The 16232-nt window shown below is 44.2% G+C and overlaps 2 protein-coding genes across 9 annotated transcripts in view; one reads left to right on the plus strand and one right to left on the minus strand.

Annotated features, from left to right (window-relative positions):
* LOC100553105 (ras-related protein Rab-7a) overlaps nucleotides 1-16232 on the minus strand; it is a 20095-nt gene continuing 3863 nt past the window's right edge. The window contains exons 1-6 of one of the 4 annotated variants that reach the window (XM_062974059.1): nucleotides 8029-8138; nucleotides 5100-5228; nucleotides 4478-4604; nucleotides 2130-2342; nucleotides 1710-1835; nucleotides 1-342 (exon numbers count right to left, since the gene is read on the minus strand). In XM_062974059.1, the coding sequence (XP_062830129.1) occupies nucleotides 256-342; nucleotides 1710-1835; nucleotides 2130-2342; nucleotides 4478-4604; nucleotides 5100-5113 (567 nt within the window). In that variant the 5' untranslated portion in view covers nucleotides 5114-5228; nucleotides 8029-8138 and the 3' untranslated portion in view covers nucleotides 1-255. Of the gene's footprint in view, nucleotides 343-1709; nucleotides 1836-2129; nucleotides 2343-4477; nucleotides 4605-5099; nucleotides 5445-8028; nucleotides 8139-16232 lie in introns of those variants that run through there. The other 3 variants (XM_062974056.1, XM_062974058.1, XM_062974057.1) reach the window with 3 other exon arrangements.
* Nucleotides 8035-16232, plus strand: part of renbp (renin binding protein) — a 22178-nt gene continuing 13980 nt past the window's right edge. The window contains exons 1-3 of one of the 5 annotated variants that reach the window (XM_008103906.3): nucleotides 8035-8158; nucleotides 13013-13127; nucleotides 16089-16164. In XM_008103906.3, coding sequence (XP_008102113.2) covers nucleotides 8074-8158; nucleotides 13013-13127; nucleotides 16089-16164 — 276 coding nt within the window. In that variant the 5' untranslated portion in view covers nucleotides 8035-8073. Of the gene's footprint in view, nucleotides 8159-8880; nucleotides 8903-12540; nucleotides 12713-12977; nucleotides 13128-16088; nucleotides 16165-16232 lie in introns of those variants that run through there. The other 4 variants (XM_062974055.1, XM_003216871.4, XM_016991197.2 and 1 more) reach the window with 4 other exon arrangements.

The following is a 16232-nucleotide window of genomic DNA, read 5'->3' on the forward strand; positions in this document are numbered from 1 at the left end:
TCCAGGAATGAAACAGATTTATTTCCACATGCATCAGGGAGAGCCCCTAGAACATGGCCAGTTCCCTCTGGTTTGGAAGCAACTGATGCCAGAGAGACAACTGTACTGGGATCCAGCTACATGCTGTAACCTGACAAATGTCCCTGCAACTGTTGCGTGGGGTGTCCCCATATCCACTCCTTGGTCATTGCACAAAGCAGCCCCCTTTTCATAAGTAGGACTGAGGAAGATTCTGCCCAGCAGCACTGGGGCTCATCAGCAGCCACATTTATCTCGGTGGGCCCCTTCTGGCCTAGTCTCCAAACGGACAGAGTCTGGTTCTGGCAGTTCAGATATCCTGCGCTGGAATGAGAGAGAATCATAGGAGGTGGAATGATGAGAAGCTCCCGTGACTGATTTTTTAAAAATGGAAAGCTAGTGAAAATCTCCGTTATTCTTAAGAAAAGTACCGTTGAGAGTTCCTTAAATGCTACAAAAGTATACAGACTGGCCAGTACCTAATATTTACCCTGCATATTCATGTAAGGTAAAGGCAAAGGTTTCCCCTGATGTTAAGTCCAGTCGTGACCGACTCTGGGGTTGGTGCTCATCTCCATTTCTAAGCCGAAGAGCCGGCGTTGTCCATAGACACCTCCAAGATCATGTGGCCGGCATGACTGCATGGAGCACCGTTACCTTCCCGCTGGAGCAATACCTATTGAGCTACTCACATTTGCATGTTTCGAACTGCTAGGTTGGCAGGAGCTGGGGCTAACAGCGGACGCTCATGCCGCTCCCGGGATTTGAACCTGGCACCTTTTGGTCCGCAAGTTCAGCAGCTCAGTGCTTTAACACACTATGCCACCAGGGGGCCCTTACATATTCATGTATAAGTCTGGAAAATGTTAGTCAAAAGATCAACCCAAATGTGAGTTCCTGTACTCTTACCAAAAAAAGGAATCATCCCTTTCTCTGTTGAATGACAAAAGGAAGAACTTGGAGCCCTTCCACACAACCATATAACTCAATATCAAGACAGGAAATCCCACAATATCTGCTTTGAATTGGGTTCTCTGAGTCCACATTGCCATATATTCCAGTTCAAAGCAGGTATTGTGGGATTTTCTGCCTTGATATTCTGAGTTATATGGCTGTGAGAAAGGGCCCTGAATCTCGCCTGGAAGAACCTGAAAGTGTCTGACCCCCATCTACTCTCTGCCTTGGCCTTTTTGAATGCCTAGGCAGAGAAATGGTGGCAGCTAGGGGCAGCAGGGCTTCAAGGTAGCATTCGTGCTGTCCTCTCTCCATGTAATGACCCTTGACTTATCTATTAAAGGTAAAGGTTTCCCCTGATGTTAAGTCCAGTCATGTCTGACTCTGGGGGTTGGTGCTCATCTCCATTTCTAAGCCGTAGAGCTGGCGTTGTCCATAGACACCTCCAAAGTCATGTGGCCGGCATGACTTCATGGAGCGCCGTTACCTTCCCGCCAGAGCGGTACCTATTGATCTACTCACATTGGCATGTTTTCAAACTGCTAGGTTGGCAGGAGCTGGAGCTAACAGCGGCCGCTCCCGGGGTTTGAGCCACCAGGGCTCCTTTGACTTATCTATAGGTCATATCAAATCCATAATTGTGGCCCAGGAAACTTCCCTCTTATTTGTACCTGAGTATATGTGGTAGGGTTTGAGGCTTGAAAATTAGGTCTGGAAATAATATGTAGGAGTCTTACATTTTTTAGGGCTGCTCGTACCGCCCACTGAAACACTTCTTGTACATTGGTTGCAGCCTTGGCACTGGTTTCGAAGTACGTGGCATGGTGAAGTCTGCTCCACAATTCTGCTTCCTCTAACGAGACCTGGATAAAGATAGGGCTTGATCTTATTTGGTTATCTCCCGGTTCTTTTGACTAGGAACTAAATCCCTGAGAACTAAATACTTGCTCTTTTAGAGTATCTCATGAAAGCAAGTTAAGGTGGGTTGATTGTGCCCTGTATACCAACCTCTCTTGTTTCATAGGTGGCAGTCGTGTTTGTTCACAACCCGCCTCTGTGCTGCTAACCCCCTTCTTCCTTCCTCTCCATAATTGGGTTGAGGGCAATATATGACCACCACCTACAGCCTCCCCCACTTGCTGTGGTTATAACGGCACCTCTCGATTCTCAAGGTCAGTCTTGTTCCCGATGACAGCGATGGGGAAAGCGGACTGTTCCTCAATCTGCAACAAAAGCTGCTTGTGCCACTTGTCCAGGGCCTGGAAAGAGCTGGCAGATGTGACATCAAAGACGAGGAGACAGCAGTCTGACCCCCGGTACAGGGCAGTCCCCAGGGCTTGGAACCGTTCTGTGCCGGCTGTGTCCCAGATCTAGCAGCAGGAAGAGAGGCAAGAGGTTGGCTCCTCCAAGACTTCAAAATAGTGGGATCTTTTAGCACTTCTTCCTAGTTGCCTTTTTTCTCATGCTGTAATTGAAAGGATGGGGTTTATTCCCCATTTTTTTTTTTGGGAGCTACTACACACAGCGTCTCAATTTATTGAATAAAATCGATTTCTCTCTGCATAACGAGGACTCTTTGGCTAAAATCAGAAGTGAAAATTGTATAGCTTTCCAAAAGTTAAGACTGCAAATCCTAGGGCTCTTTGGCCAAATTCAGAAGTGCGAATTGCGCATCTTCCAAAAGCTGGATAGCAAGTCCTATCAACCCTGGCCGGCATAATTCAGGAAGTATCTTGGGAGTTTCAGCTTAGCATCAGGATTTCTACCCCAGTTTAAATCCAATTGCTTATTACAGCTAGATTGGGCCTAATGAATTGATTGCTAAATGATAAGTGCTTACATGCAGCCTATTGATTAAATTAGTCTGCACTGGTTAGGCTTAGTGGTTGAATACAGATCAGCTGAAGGAATTGTGTGGCCTCCAAAGGTTGCTAGTGAAGCTGGGAGTGGCAGCAGGTAGCAGGCCAAGTCCCACCTGTGATTTACGTCTTTGGCTGCCATGATGCTTGGTATTTTTCCTGAATTTCATTTTTTAAGGAGAAAGCTACATGCCAGTGCAGGTCACATTAAATATCTATCCCAGGGAATTGAAAATAGAGCCAACTCAGTCAAATTGTTTGCAGAGGAAATGCAGACCTTGTCCCTCTATTATTCACGCTATGTTTTCACAGTTGTCCATCATAACCTGCACTTTGTAGCTAAAGTAGGAATTGTACCACCATCCAGATTTGATTTGATAGAAATTGTACTTCAAATATTTGAGGGAACAGTGTGATCCAAATCATTCCCATAGTTGATAAACAGGGAGGGCTGCAATACTACGAAAATACTATGAAAATCCCCCCCAAGTATTATCTATTACACTTATGTCAGTGTTTCTCAAACTGCTGTTCCCGATGGTTTGTATTTCAGCCCCCAGAAAGCCCAGACAGTTTACTAACTGTTAGGAATTGTGGGAGCTGAAGTTGAAAACATCTGTAAGAGCAGTTTGAAAACCACTGCACTATGAAACAAAATTTGGAAAATGTTTTGTTCCTGGTTTGAAAGTGTTATTTCCTATTTAATTGTGCGGTACTTACTTTGAAAGTAGTTGTTCTACTCCAGAAACTTTTTTTTAATGGCTGTCACAATCTACGCTGAATTGGTTGAGACTTTATGAGATATTTATTGAAAAACGATAGTAAAATGTGCTGTAGGATGTCTTGCAAAAACAAAGTTTTTGTAGTTTAATAAACATTTTCCAAGTTTTTATGATATAACCAATTAGGAAATGACATTTATAACCCAAGAACAAAAATCATGTTACTAAGGGCTCTTCTAAACTGCTATATAAAATCCAGATTGTCTGCTTTGAACTGGATTATATGGTATTGTAGGCCCATATAATCGGTTCAAAGAAGATAATCTGGATTATCTGCTTTGATAATCTGGACTATATGGCAGTACAGAAGGGGCCATAATGTTATTGGCTGAGTATCCCATATTCCAAATTCTTGGGACCAGAAGTTTTCTGTTTTTCTGGTTTTTTTCTCTCCAGATTTTGAAATACTTGCAATATCTTGGATGTGGGGCCCAGTTCTAAACATGCAATTAATGTATGCTTCATATACACGTAGCCTGGAGTTAGTTTTTTTTTTATAATACTGTGCATGGAACAAAATTTGTAAACATCGAGCTACCAGAAAGCAGAGGTGTCACATGGACGATTTTGGAGAATTTTGGAATTCTGACTTAAGGGATGCTAAACCTGTACTAGTGTTTAGAAGCAGGAGAAGAGTGGATTTTTGCTGACCTAGGCTGGAGATCAAGCTTGACAGAAGTTGGAGGTTAGAGCAGTTCCTCTTAGGCTCTCTCACGTAGGAGGACTGCCAAGGGTGTTCCTAATTTTGCTAGGGACTAGTGCCCATTGGTTTCTTTCCTGGAAGCTTACTGTGGGCTGCCCAATGATTCTGAATAGTGCTGGCCAAGAGCCCAACTAGCAGTTAGTGACCCTCGCTGGGCCTACCTGTACTGTCAGCATACGCCCATCGATGTGAACTTGTTTGCTGAGGAAGTCAGACCCAATGGTGGCTCGATAGCGGCTGCTGAAGCGGTTGTTCACATACTGGTTCATCAGGGCAGATTTGCCAGCCCTGTGAGGAAGGGAAGTAAGCTGGCATCAGGTTTGGAGAGGTGGCACCTGATATCCTTTCTCCGTTAAAGGGCACAGGGAGTGTTGGAGCAGGAGGGGGAGCAATGCCTCTGGTGTTTCCCAGGTTGATCAGTCCCTTTTCCTGGTTTATCTACACATTATAATTACTCATGGGCCTCCTGGTGGCGCAGCAGATTAAACTGCTGAGCTGCTGAACTTGCTGACCGAAAGGTTGGCAGTTCAAATCCAAGGAGGAGGGTGAGCTCCCACTGTTAGGCCCAGCTTCTGCCAACCTAGCAGTTTGAAAACATGCAAATGTGAGTAGATCAATAGGTACTGCTCTGATGAGAAGATAATGGCACTCCATGCAGTCATACCGGCCACATGACCTTTGAGGCGTCTACGGACAATGCCGGCTCTTCGGCTTAGAAATTGAGATGAGCCCCAACCCCCAGAGTCGGACACGACTAGACTTAATGTCAGGGGGAAACTTTACCTATAATTACTCATAGAAGAACCACAGAAAATAATGTCATTCAGTGCCCATCTAAATACCAGTGGATGGAGAATAACAACCGAGGAGGGCTATTGCACTCACTGTATCCCAAAGGACTCTGGTCGGCTCCTGTAGGAAAACGGTGCCAGATTATGCTCATTTTTATGAAGGCTGGGTTTTAGAAAATACTTCACAACAAGTGTGCTTTTTATCATAGTGAAGGAAACCATGGAAAGCTACAAGGAATTCCTGATGAAACTCAGAAATCAGGATCAATACAACGGTTCGCCAACTTGTGACAAAAGCCAATCTTAGGTCAAAATGCTCTGCCACGCAAAATGCCTCCTAAAATGAATCAGAGCAACACTTTATTATCCTAATGTACACAAACATTTTATCACAACAGCCTAACAAGTCTGGAAGCAGTGCTTCTTAAGGGAGCTCTTCAGAACCATCCACTTTCATGGCTTATTTAGCTTTCAAAAGGCATTGTCTGAAATATCAATATGAAATGGGATCTTCTAGTATCTAAGAGACTGAAGAAACAGTGTTGGTGGCATAAGCTTAAGTAGACCCAGGATGCATCTGCACTAGAATTAATGCAGTTTGAGACCACTTTAACTGCCATGACTCAGTTAAATAAGATTTGTAGGCATTGAGCCTCTGCCAAAGAGTAATGGTGCCTCACCAAACTACAAATCCCAGGATTCCATAGCATTGAGGCATGCCAATTGCAGTGGTAACAAACTGCATTAGTTTGATGGTGTATACACAGCCTGGGTCTACTTAGTACAGTGGTTCTCAACCTGGGGTTCCCGGATGTTTTTGGCCTTCAACTCCCAGAAATCCTAACAGCTGGTCAGCTGGCTGAGATTTCTGGGAGCTGAAGGCCAAAACATCTGCGGACTCCAGGTTGAGAATCACTGACTTAGAAGAAGCACCTAATAAACAAAAGGTCATACCATTAATTTTGTTCTCATGGGCCCTTCTACACTGCCATATAATTTGAAGGCAGATAAACTGCTTTGAGCTGGATTATCGCAATCTACACTGCCAGATAATCCAGTTCAAAGCAGATAATCTGGTTTGTATGTGGCAGTGTAGACGGGACCTTAGATAGTCTCTAAGAGTGGATCTACACTCCAGCTGTAGTTTGACACCACTTTATCTGCCATGGTTCAATAATATGGAATGGTGAGAGTTGTAGTTTCACAAGACTCCTTTGCCAAAGAGAGCTGGTGCCTCACCTAATATACATCTCCCAGACTCTATGAGATATTCATTGAAAAATAATTGCAAAATGTGCTGCAAGATGTCCAGTTTAATACTTTTTCCATGTTTTATGATAGAACCAATGAGAGCCATGGCAACTAAAGCAGGGTCTGGCTGCATGCGTTCTGCAGCACACATGCATCCAGGGCACACTTCCTTTAGCTTGTATGATTTTTAGTGTTGGCTGCTTTGAGCCTCCTTCAGGAAAGAAGAAGCTGGCTATGAATAGATATGATAACAAACAAACAAAAAATAACACAACAGAACATAATTTCTGTTCCTGGGTTATAAATGTCATTTCTTTCTTGGTTTGATCATAAAAACATGGGAAAGTTTATTAAACTGCTTGTTTTTGCGGGAGATCCCACAGCACATTTTGCTATACTTTTTAAATTACTATCTAATAAGTGTCTCAACCAATTCAACATAGTTTGTGGCAACCACAAAAACAAAGTCTCTGGACTATAAAAACTATATTTCAAAGTAGATATCACACAGTTGAACAGTTGTTAATCACATTTTAGAACCAGCAATAGAATTGTTTCAAAAATATTGTTACATAGCGTAATAGGCTGGGAGCCCCCAGTGGCGCAAAAGATTAAACCAGCCCGCTGAGCTTCTGAACTTACTGACCGAAAGGTCAGTGGTTCAAATCCAGGGAGTGGAGTGAGCTCCTGCTGTTAGCCCCAGCTTCTGCCAACCTAGCAGTTTGGAAACATGCAAATGTGAGTAGATCAATATAGGTACTGCTCCGGCGGGAAAGTAATGGCACTCCATGCAGTCATGCCGACCACGTGACCTTGGAGGCATCTATGGACAACGCCAGCTCTTCGTCTTAGAAATGAAAATGGGCACCAAGCCCTAGAGTCGGACATGACTAGACTTAATGTCAGGGGGAAACCTTTACCTTACTCTCACCACACATCCCAATGCTTTTGCCAGGGACACCTTCCTACATGGCACCATATCTCACAGAGAGCACATTTTAGATTTTGTTACATAGTGGAATAGCTGCCATCTCAAAGGATCTTCAAGTGGAGTGACCCTCTTTTACCACGACAGCACCTATCCTGCCTAGTAAAGGTAAAGGTTTTCCCCTGACGGTAAGTCCAGTGGGGATTGGTGTTCATCTCCATTTCTAAGCCGAAGAGCCAGCATTGTCCATAGCCACCTCCAAGGTCATGTGGCCAGCATGACTGCATGGAGCGCTGTTACTTTCGCATCAGAGCGGTACCTATTGATCTACTCACATTTGCAGTTTTCGAACTGCTAGGTTGGCAGAAGCTGGGGCTAATAGCAGGAGCTCACTCCGCTCCCTGGATTCGAACCGTCAACCTTTCGGTCAGCAAGTTCAGCAGCTCAGTGGTTTAACCCGCTGCGCCACAGGAGGCTCCTCCAAACATGTTTTCCTGGGCAGGGGCGGGGCCTTTCAGAAGTGGGCGGGGCCAAAAACAAGCAGTGGGCGGGGCCAAGATACTTTCTCTCCCCTCTAAGCTCCCCTCTTCCCCCGCCCTTCGTCAAGTCTGCCTTGCTTTCCCTCTCGCCTTATCTTCTACTCTCTTGGACCCCAGTTCATGACCCGTATTCTCCCCTCATCCTGAGGCGAGGGCTTCCTAACACTTTCTTCCCCTTTCCCGCCTTCTCTTCTCCAACTTACCCTGAATTCCCAATCAGGAGGATTTTGAGATGTGAGCGTCTGAACATGGGGCGCCTCCTCCAGAACCTGGGAAGGAAGAGAAACAGAGAGAGAGAGAGAGAGAGGCGATGCCACCTGTTTCCTGGCATGAGTGAGTCCAGGCGTATGGACTCCAACTCCCAGAATCCCCGCTCATTGGCCCAGGCGGCAGAGGCTTCTGGGAGTTGGAGTCCCAAACCACGGAAGACTAGATTTTGGTGCTCACCCTGGCCCTGCTGGAAACCCCTCTGAGCTGCTTCCCGCGGGCCTCTTCCTCCTCTGCCTGACACGGAAGATGAACGTGTGAAGGGAGAAGGCACGCCTCTTTGGAGCCGCCCTGGGTGCTGGCTGGCTTCCCTCTCGGAGGGGCAGGTTTAGTGAGAGTTAGGTGAAGGGCCAAGGCAAGGCGGAGGCAGGAGGAGGAGGAGCAGGGCCTGGCGTTGCTTTCCCGCGAGAAAAGCCAGGCTGCATCTACACTGTGGAGTTAACGCAGTTCCGTACCACTCCCATAGCTCAGTGTCTTGAGTTGTGGTTACACAGGTCTTCAGACAAGAAACAATCAGGGCCAGCTAATCACCTCCCAACAAAGGATTCCCCCAGGCAGGAAGCAGCCAGGCTTTGAAGCTGCAAGGCTATTAAATACTAATCAAGGAGATCAATTGCAACATAGTAGTAGTAGTAATATTAATAATAATAATAATAAAGTTCTGGAACATAACACACCAGACATCACAGTTGTGGAAAAGAAAATTGAACTTCAAAGACTGTGCCAGAAACCAGTGCAGGTGGACCCAGTGGTGATGGGCACATTGGGTGCCGTGCCAAAAGATCTCAGCCAGCATTTGGAAACAATAAGGTAAAGGTAAAGGTTTTCCCTGACGTTAAGTCCAGTCATGACTCTGGGGGTTGGTGCTTATCTCCATTTCTAAGCCGAAGAGCCGGCATTGTCCGTAGACACCTCCAAGGTCATGTGGCCGGCATGACTGCATGGAGCGCCCTTACCTTCCCGCTGGAGCGGTACCTATTGATCTACTCACATTGGCATGTTTTCGAACTTCTAGGTTGGCAGGAGCTGGAGCTAACAGCGGCCGCTCACGCCGCTCCCGGGGTTTGAACCTGGGACCTTTGGGTCTCCAGCTCAGTGCTTTAACGCACTTCGCCAACGGGGCTCCAACAATAGACATTGACAAAATCACGATCTGCCAACTGCAAAAGGCCACCCTACTGGGATCTGCACGCATCATCCGAAAATACATCACACGGTCCTAGACAGTTGGGAAGTGTTTGACTTGAGATTTTGTGAAACAAAATCCAGCATATCTATCTCGTTTGCTGTGTCATACAATGTTGTGTCAATAATAATAAATGTTTATTTATATTCTGCTTTTCTCCCTCACGGGACCCAAAACAGCTTAAGATAAAGGTAAAGGTTTTCCCCGACATTGTCTAGTCATATCCGACTCTGGGGGTTGGTGCTCATCTCCATTTCTAAGCTGAAGAGCTGGCGTTGTCCATAGACACTTCCAAGGTCATGTGGCCGGCGTGACTGCATGGAGCTCCATTACCTTCCCGCCGGAGCGGTTCCTATTGATCTACTCACATTTGTATGTTTTTGAACTGCTATAGGTTGGCAGAAGCTGGGGCTAACAGCGGGTGCTCACTCCACTCCCCGGATTCAAACCTGCGACCTTTCAGTCCGCAAGTTCACCAGCTCGGCAGTTTAATATGCTGAGCCACTGTGGGCTCCACACAATCAGAGTACAGCAATAATATAAACATAATAGGATAAAAAGGTTAAGAAAAACTACAGCATACATTCAAGTTGATGAGTCATCATTTCAAGATATCTATTGCACTCTACTCCAGTCCATAACATATCATGTTAGCACTTACACTTGCCTCCAACAGACAAGAGTTCTTTCTCCCACCCTCAAAGACCATTTAGATGGTTTCATAAGACCATAGGTAAGGAAAGGGGCTCCCAAAGGCCATCTAAACAATCTCACAAAACCATAAGTGAGGAAAGTGACCTCCAAAAGCCATCTAGATGGTCTCATAAGGCCGTAGCTAAGCAAAAAGACCATCTAGACAATCTCATAAGACCATAGGTAAGCAAAGAGACCTCCAAAGATCAGGTAGACTTAGGTCAACCTTAAGTCTAAAGTTTAGGAGAGGGGCCAGGTAAATGACCTTGGAGGGCCATATCCGGCCCACGGGCCTTAGTTTGGGGACCTCTGATATAGATTATGATGATGATGATGATAATCCCCAAATTAGGAATCTAAAACTAATGGGAAATTGACTACGTCTGTTTTTTGAAATGACATAGGTAAGGCTAAAATGCCCTAAAATGCCACCAGATCTCATTTGATGTTGGAAGTTAAGCAGAGCCAGACCTGGTTAGTACTTTGATGGGAAACCCTCCGGGCTGTGTTTCAGAAGAAAGCAATGGCAAACCACCTGTGAGCACTGCATAAGTTGACTAGCAAGGCACACTCACATAGACATTACGCATCTTTCCACCAATTATATTGACAAATGATTTGTAGGCACACCTAAGCAAGTTCTGGAGAAGTTTGAACATTGATTACAATTCTGAATTTGAATCCCCATTCAGTCATGAAAACTCAGCCTTGGCCCAGTTGCACTCATTTCCAGAGGAAAACAATGGCAAACCTCCCCCAAACCAGTCATGTGAAAAAAACACCCCTGTGATAGGTTTATCTGAGGGTCAGCCTAAGCCAGAAATAGCTTGAAGACAAACAAGAAATGTCTGATTCATCAGGTTGAGGATTGTACCACAGGAAACGGAGCTAGCGACAGGGAAGTTATGATTTGAAGCTTGCTTCTGCAATACGTATCTATTAACCAAACTGGTATTTCGCAGCACCTATCCAACCTCCTTTTTATAATAGGAACAATGGTTGTCTTACATAACACTATGGGCCCTTCCACACAGCCATATAACCCAGAATATTAAGGCAGATAAATCCACAATATCTGCTTTGAACTGGGTTATCTGAGTCCATATAACTCAGTTCAAAGCAAATAATGTGGGATTTTATACAGCTGTGTGAAAGGAGCCTATGTAACATTATTTTTGTTTCAGGGTTATGAATGTTATTTCCGAATTGGTTCTATCATTACACATGGGGAACATTTATTAAACTGCCAAAACTTTGTTTTCGCGGGAAATCCTACAGTAGCATCCAAGATATTTTAACTCATTTTATGACATCCTTGGCTGGATCTATGGGCCCTTCCACACAGGCCTATATCCCAGAATATCAAGGCAGAAAGTCCCACATTATCTGAGTATGGACTCAGATAACCCAGTTCAAAGCAGATATTGTGGGATTTTCTGCCTTGATATTCTGATATATAGGGCTGTGTGGAAGGGCCCTACATTGCCCTATATCCCAGGATCTGATCCTCGGTTTTCTGCTTTAAACTGGATTATATGAGTACGCACTGCCAGATAATCTGGCATTCAAACCAAGAGCATGACCAAGGAAATAGCAGAGCTGCTGTTCAGCAAGGATGGCAAAGCACTAAAAAAATCACAACAAAAGCCAGAACTAGTCGATATTAATTTTGCTTATTTTTTTCTGGCCTAAAAGATAGGAGCCACGGTGGTGCAGCAGGTTAAACTGCTGAGATGCTGAACTTGCTGACTGAAAGGTTGACTGTTTGAGTCTGGCAGAGGGGTGAGCTCCCTCTGTTAGCCCCAGCTTCTGCCAACCTAGCAGTTCAACAACATGCAAATGTGAGTAGATCAACAGGTACTGCTCCATGCAGTCATGCCGGCCACATGACCTTGGAGGCGTCTATGGACAACGCCGGCTCTTTGGCTTAGAAATGGAGATGAGCTCCAACCCCCAGAGTCGGACGCGACTGGACTTAATGTCAGGGGGAAACCTTTAACTTTTACTAAAAGATAACTACATTTTTCTGCAACATCAGATACATTGGTATTAGGACTGCCAATCAAGATTGATGGAGTTGGCAAGCACTTTGCTAACTTCAATATGTTCAAATCTGAAGGGAATCAAAAACATACTCTCTGAACCACTTGCCCTCAGTTTTTGAGAAAACTCTGCAACAGTGTCACTTTAGGGTCACCAAACATCAGACCTTGAATGCACAAAACCGACCATTATCCCAGAATCCCTACGGCTAGTATCCTGCTAGAACCTAATTAGTATGTAAAGAGTATGCATCCCATCTAAAACCCTGTGGCTGCCTCCTTCCTGCAGAAGCTTGGAGTTTAGGGGAGGGTTCTTTAAAATGCTCACCTAGAGAGGTCCTGGACCTCACTAAACTATAAGCCCTGGGAGCCTCCTGCAAACCACTGCTGCTGAACTGCTTGTGTTATCGAGCCATTGTTTCTTAAAGGCAGCAGCACCCTGTCTCTTGGTCTGTTGGCCATTCCTTCACAGCAGCTGAAGGGTTAACAAGATTGCCAAAACTGCAGAAAACAAGTGGGAAGGAAGGGTCGGGTGCAGTCAGATGACTGGGCTAAATCATATGACCACCAGTTTCCAAATTAACTCTGGCACCTTTTTTGCAAAGTTGTTGATTGCAATTGCAAAGCGTGCCTTCGGTGTGGAGGAGCATCTGGGTCCCCCATCGCCCAATCCAGCCCCAGATAGACTTCCCAGGTATATTCTGTATCTGCAGATTTGCTCTTTGGGATTAACCTCCACCCCTGCTCCCCACCAAAAACAAATCTGGCCATGTATTGTCGAAGGCTTTCACGCCTTGAATCATTGGGGTGTAGTGTGGTTTCCGGGCTGTGTGGCTGTGTTCTAACAACTGTGGCTGGCGTCTTCAGAGGATGTCAGCCATACATCTGTCCTGTCCTGCAATGTGCTGACCCAGCTGATCCAATGCTTTCTCCACCCCTCCCCTCCCCTCCCCCTCCCCTCCAGAGAGTGAACCTTCTCTGTTGTTTGTTTCCCTGTAGGAGAAGCATCAGGAATGGATCTGCAAGGGCTTCGAAAATGGCATCGAAGGATCTCTGGCGAGCTGGATTCTGTGGTGGCATTCTGGCTCCAGCACTCCCACGACGAAGAATACGGGTGCTTTCTTTTAACTGTCCTTTATTGTCTTTAGGGTGCATTTACACTGTTGAATGAATGCGGTTTGGTACCACTTGAACTGCCAGGGCTCAATGCTAGGGAATCCCGGGAGCTGTAGTTTCCTATTGTCTTCAGCCTTCCTCTGCCAAAGCGAGCTGGTGCCTTGCCAAACTACAAATCTCAGAAGCTCGTAGCACTGAGCCAGGGAAGATAAGTGGTGCAGCTACACTGTAGTATCTAATGCAGTTTGACACTTTCACTACCGTGACTCCATGCTATGGCATCCTGGGGTTTGTAGTTCAGTGAGGCGGCAGCAGTCTATGGCAGAAAAGGCTCAAGACTTAATAATAATAATAATAATAACGCATCATCCGAAAATACATCACACAGTCCTAGACACTAGGGAAGTGTTCGACTTGTGATTTTGTGATATGAAATCCAGCATATCTATCTTGTTTGCTGTGTCATAAAATAATAATAATAATAATAATAATAATAATAATAATAATAATAATAATGTTAATAATAATAATAATAATAATAATAATAATAATGTTAATTTTATTATGACACAGCAAACAAGATAGATATGCTGGATTTCATATCACAAAATCACAAGTCGAACACCTCCCAAGTGTCTAGGACTGTGAGATGTATTTTCGAATGATGCGCGCAGATCCCAGCAGGGTGGCCTTTTGCAGTTGGCAGATCATAATTTTGTCAATGTCTATTGTTTCCAAATGTTAATAATGTTAATAATAATAATAATTTGCCTGCGACAAAGAACTGGTGGGATCACAAGCCAGAAAAAGTGACAGAGAATGAATATGTCAAGCTACTCGGGACTTCCGAATTCAGACAGACAGAGTTTTGGAGCACAATACTCCTAACCTCACGATCGTATTAAAAAACATAATATGGATTGTTAATGTAGCAATCCCAGGTGACAGCAGGATTGAGGAGAAACAACTGGAAAAGCTGACATGATATGAGGATTTAAAGACTGAATTACAAAGACTCTGGCACAAGCCAGTCAAGGTGGTCCCAGTGGTGAGCGGCACACTGGGTGCAGTGCCTAAAGACCTTGGCCTGCACTTAAACACAATCAGCGCTGACAAAATTACCACCTGCCAGCTGCAGAAGGCCACCTTACTGGGATCTGCACGCATTATTCACCAATACATCAGACAGTCCTAGACACTTGGGAAGTGTCTGACGTGTGATCCAAAACAACAGCCAGCAGAGTTGTGTTGTTTTTCAAATAATAATAATACAGTAGAGTCTCACTTATCCAACACTCGCTTATCCAACGTTCTGGATTATCCAACGCATTTTTGTAGTCGATGTTTTCAATAAATTGTGATATTTTGGTGCTATATTTGTAAATACAGTCATTACTACATAGCATTATTTCGTACTGAACTACTTTTTCTGTCAAATTTGTTGTATAACATGATGTTTTGGTGCTTAATCATAACCTAATTTGATGTTTAATAGACTTTTCCTTAATCCCGCCTTATTATCCAACATATTTGCTTATCCAACGTTCTGCCAGCCCGTTTATGTTGGATAAGTGAGACTCTACTGTAATAATAATAATAATAACTTTATTTTTATACCCCACCTCCATCTCCCCGAAGGGACTCAGGGCAGTTAACATGGGGCAAAGCTCAGGTAATTAAAATAGAACAAGGTAAAATATATACATAACACATATCTTCAGCAGGTAAAAATGCAACAAAGTAAAAACACAATTATACTCAGTAAACATGGTAAAACAGTAAAATAATAACAATAGTGTAGTAAAACATAGTTTAAAACATTGTAAAACTACAGATCCCCTGATTTCATAGTTACGGCAGTTCAAGTGGTGTCAAACTGTTTTCATTCTACAGTGTAGCTGTGTCACAGCCCCGGGGCTGTGAGTGTGTTGTGTGCGTGAGTGAATATTCGAATACAGTTCTTTTACTGTTTATTCAACTATTTTAACTCCAGTCACACGACCCCATGATCTCTTTTTGATCAGGGGAGAGGGGAATATGGATATATGGAGGATCTTAAGGAAAATTAAGGAAAATTGCGGGCATTGTGTACAAAATGCTACTAGCTATTCCTATATAATTGCCTTCCAGATAATGTTGAACTCTAATTCCCATAAACACTATCCATCATAGGAAGTGGATGGTGGGGACTGAAGCCCACAGATCTTATTACTCTCTCCTACAGGAAGGTGCTTTTTATATTTCAAGCCTGGCTCCGTTCATACTTCTCAAAACCTATAGTCCATGGGTTCTCAACCTTTGTAATGCCGTGACCCCTTAATACAGTTCCTCATGTTGTGGTGACCCCCAACCGTAACATTATTTTCGTTGCTATTTCATGATTGTAATTTTGCTACTGTTATGGATCATAACGTAAATATCTGATATGCAGTCATGCCGGCCACATGACCTTGGAGGTGTCTACGGATAACACCGGCTCTTCGGCTTAGAAATGGAGATAAGCACCAACTCCCAGAGTCAGACATGACTGGACTTAACGTCAGGGGAAACCTTTACCTTTTTAGATCAAGTCTGATGTATGACAATCCTTTGCTTTCTCTCACAACAAGATGAGGCCAACATGCGATGGCAATAAATCTTCCTTTCAGACTTTATCTACTCCGTAGAATTAATCCAGTTTGAAATTGCTTTAACTGCTTTGGCTCAATGATATGGAATTATGGGAGCTGTAGTTTTACAAGTTCAGCCTTCTCTGCCAAAGAGAGTGCCTCACCAAACTACAGATCACGGATTCCATAGCATTGAGCCACAACAGTTAAAGTGATGTCCAAAATGCATTAATTAAGAGTACTTTCCTTTTTAAGAAATTGTTTTGATTCTCTCTTCCTTTCCCCTGAAGAACTCTCATGTTCTCTTTCTATCTGGTTGTAAATGGTGTCTGTTTTCTTTTTCTCCCTAGGGGCTTCTTTACATGTCTGGGCCAGGATGGAAAAGTTTATGACGACTTGAAATATGTCTGGTTGCAAGGGCGGCAGGTAGGAGTGCTCAGGATTTTTAAATTTCCTGCCATTATTCTTCTTTTACTGTTTGGGAAAACTCAAGC

This window comes from Anolis carolinensis, chromosome 2 (genome assembly GCF_035594765.1).
Source record: "Anolis carolinensis isolate JA03-04 chromosome 2, rAnoCar3.1.pri, whole genome shotgun sequence".
Taxonomy (NCBI): domain Eukaryota; kingdom Metazoa; phylum Chordata; class Lepidosauria; order Squamata; family Dactyloidae; genus Anolis; species Anolis carolinensis.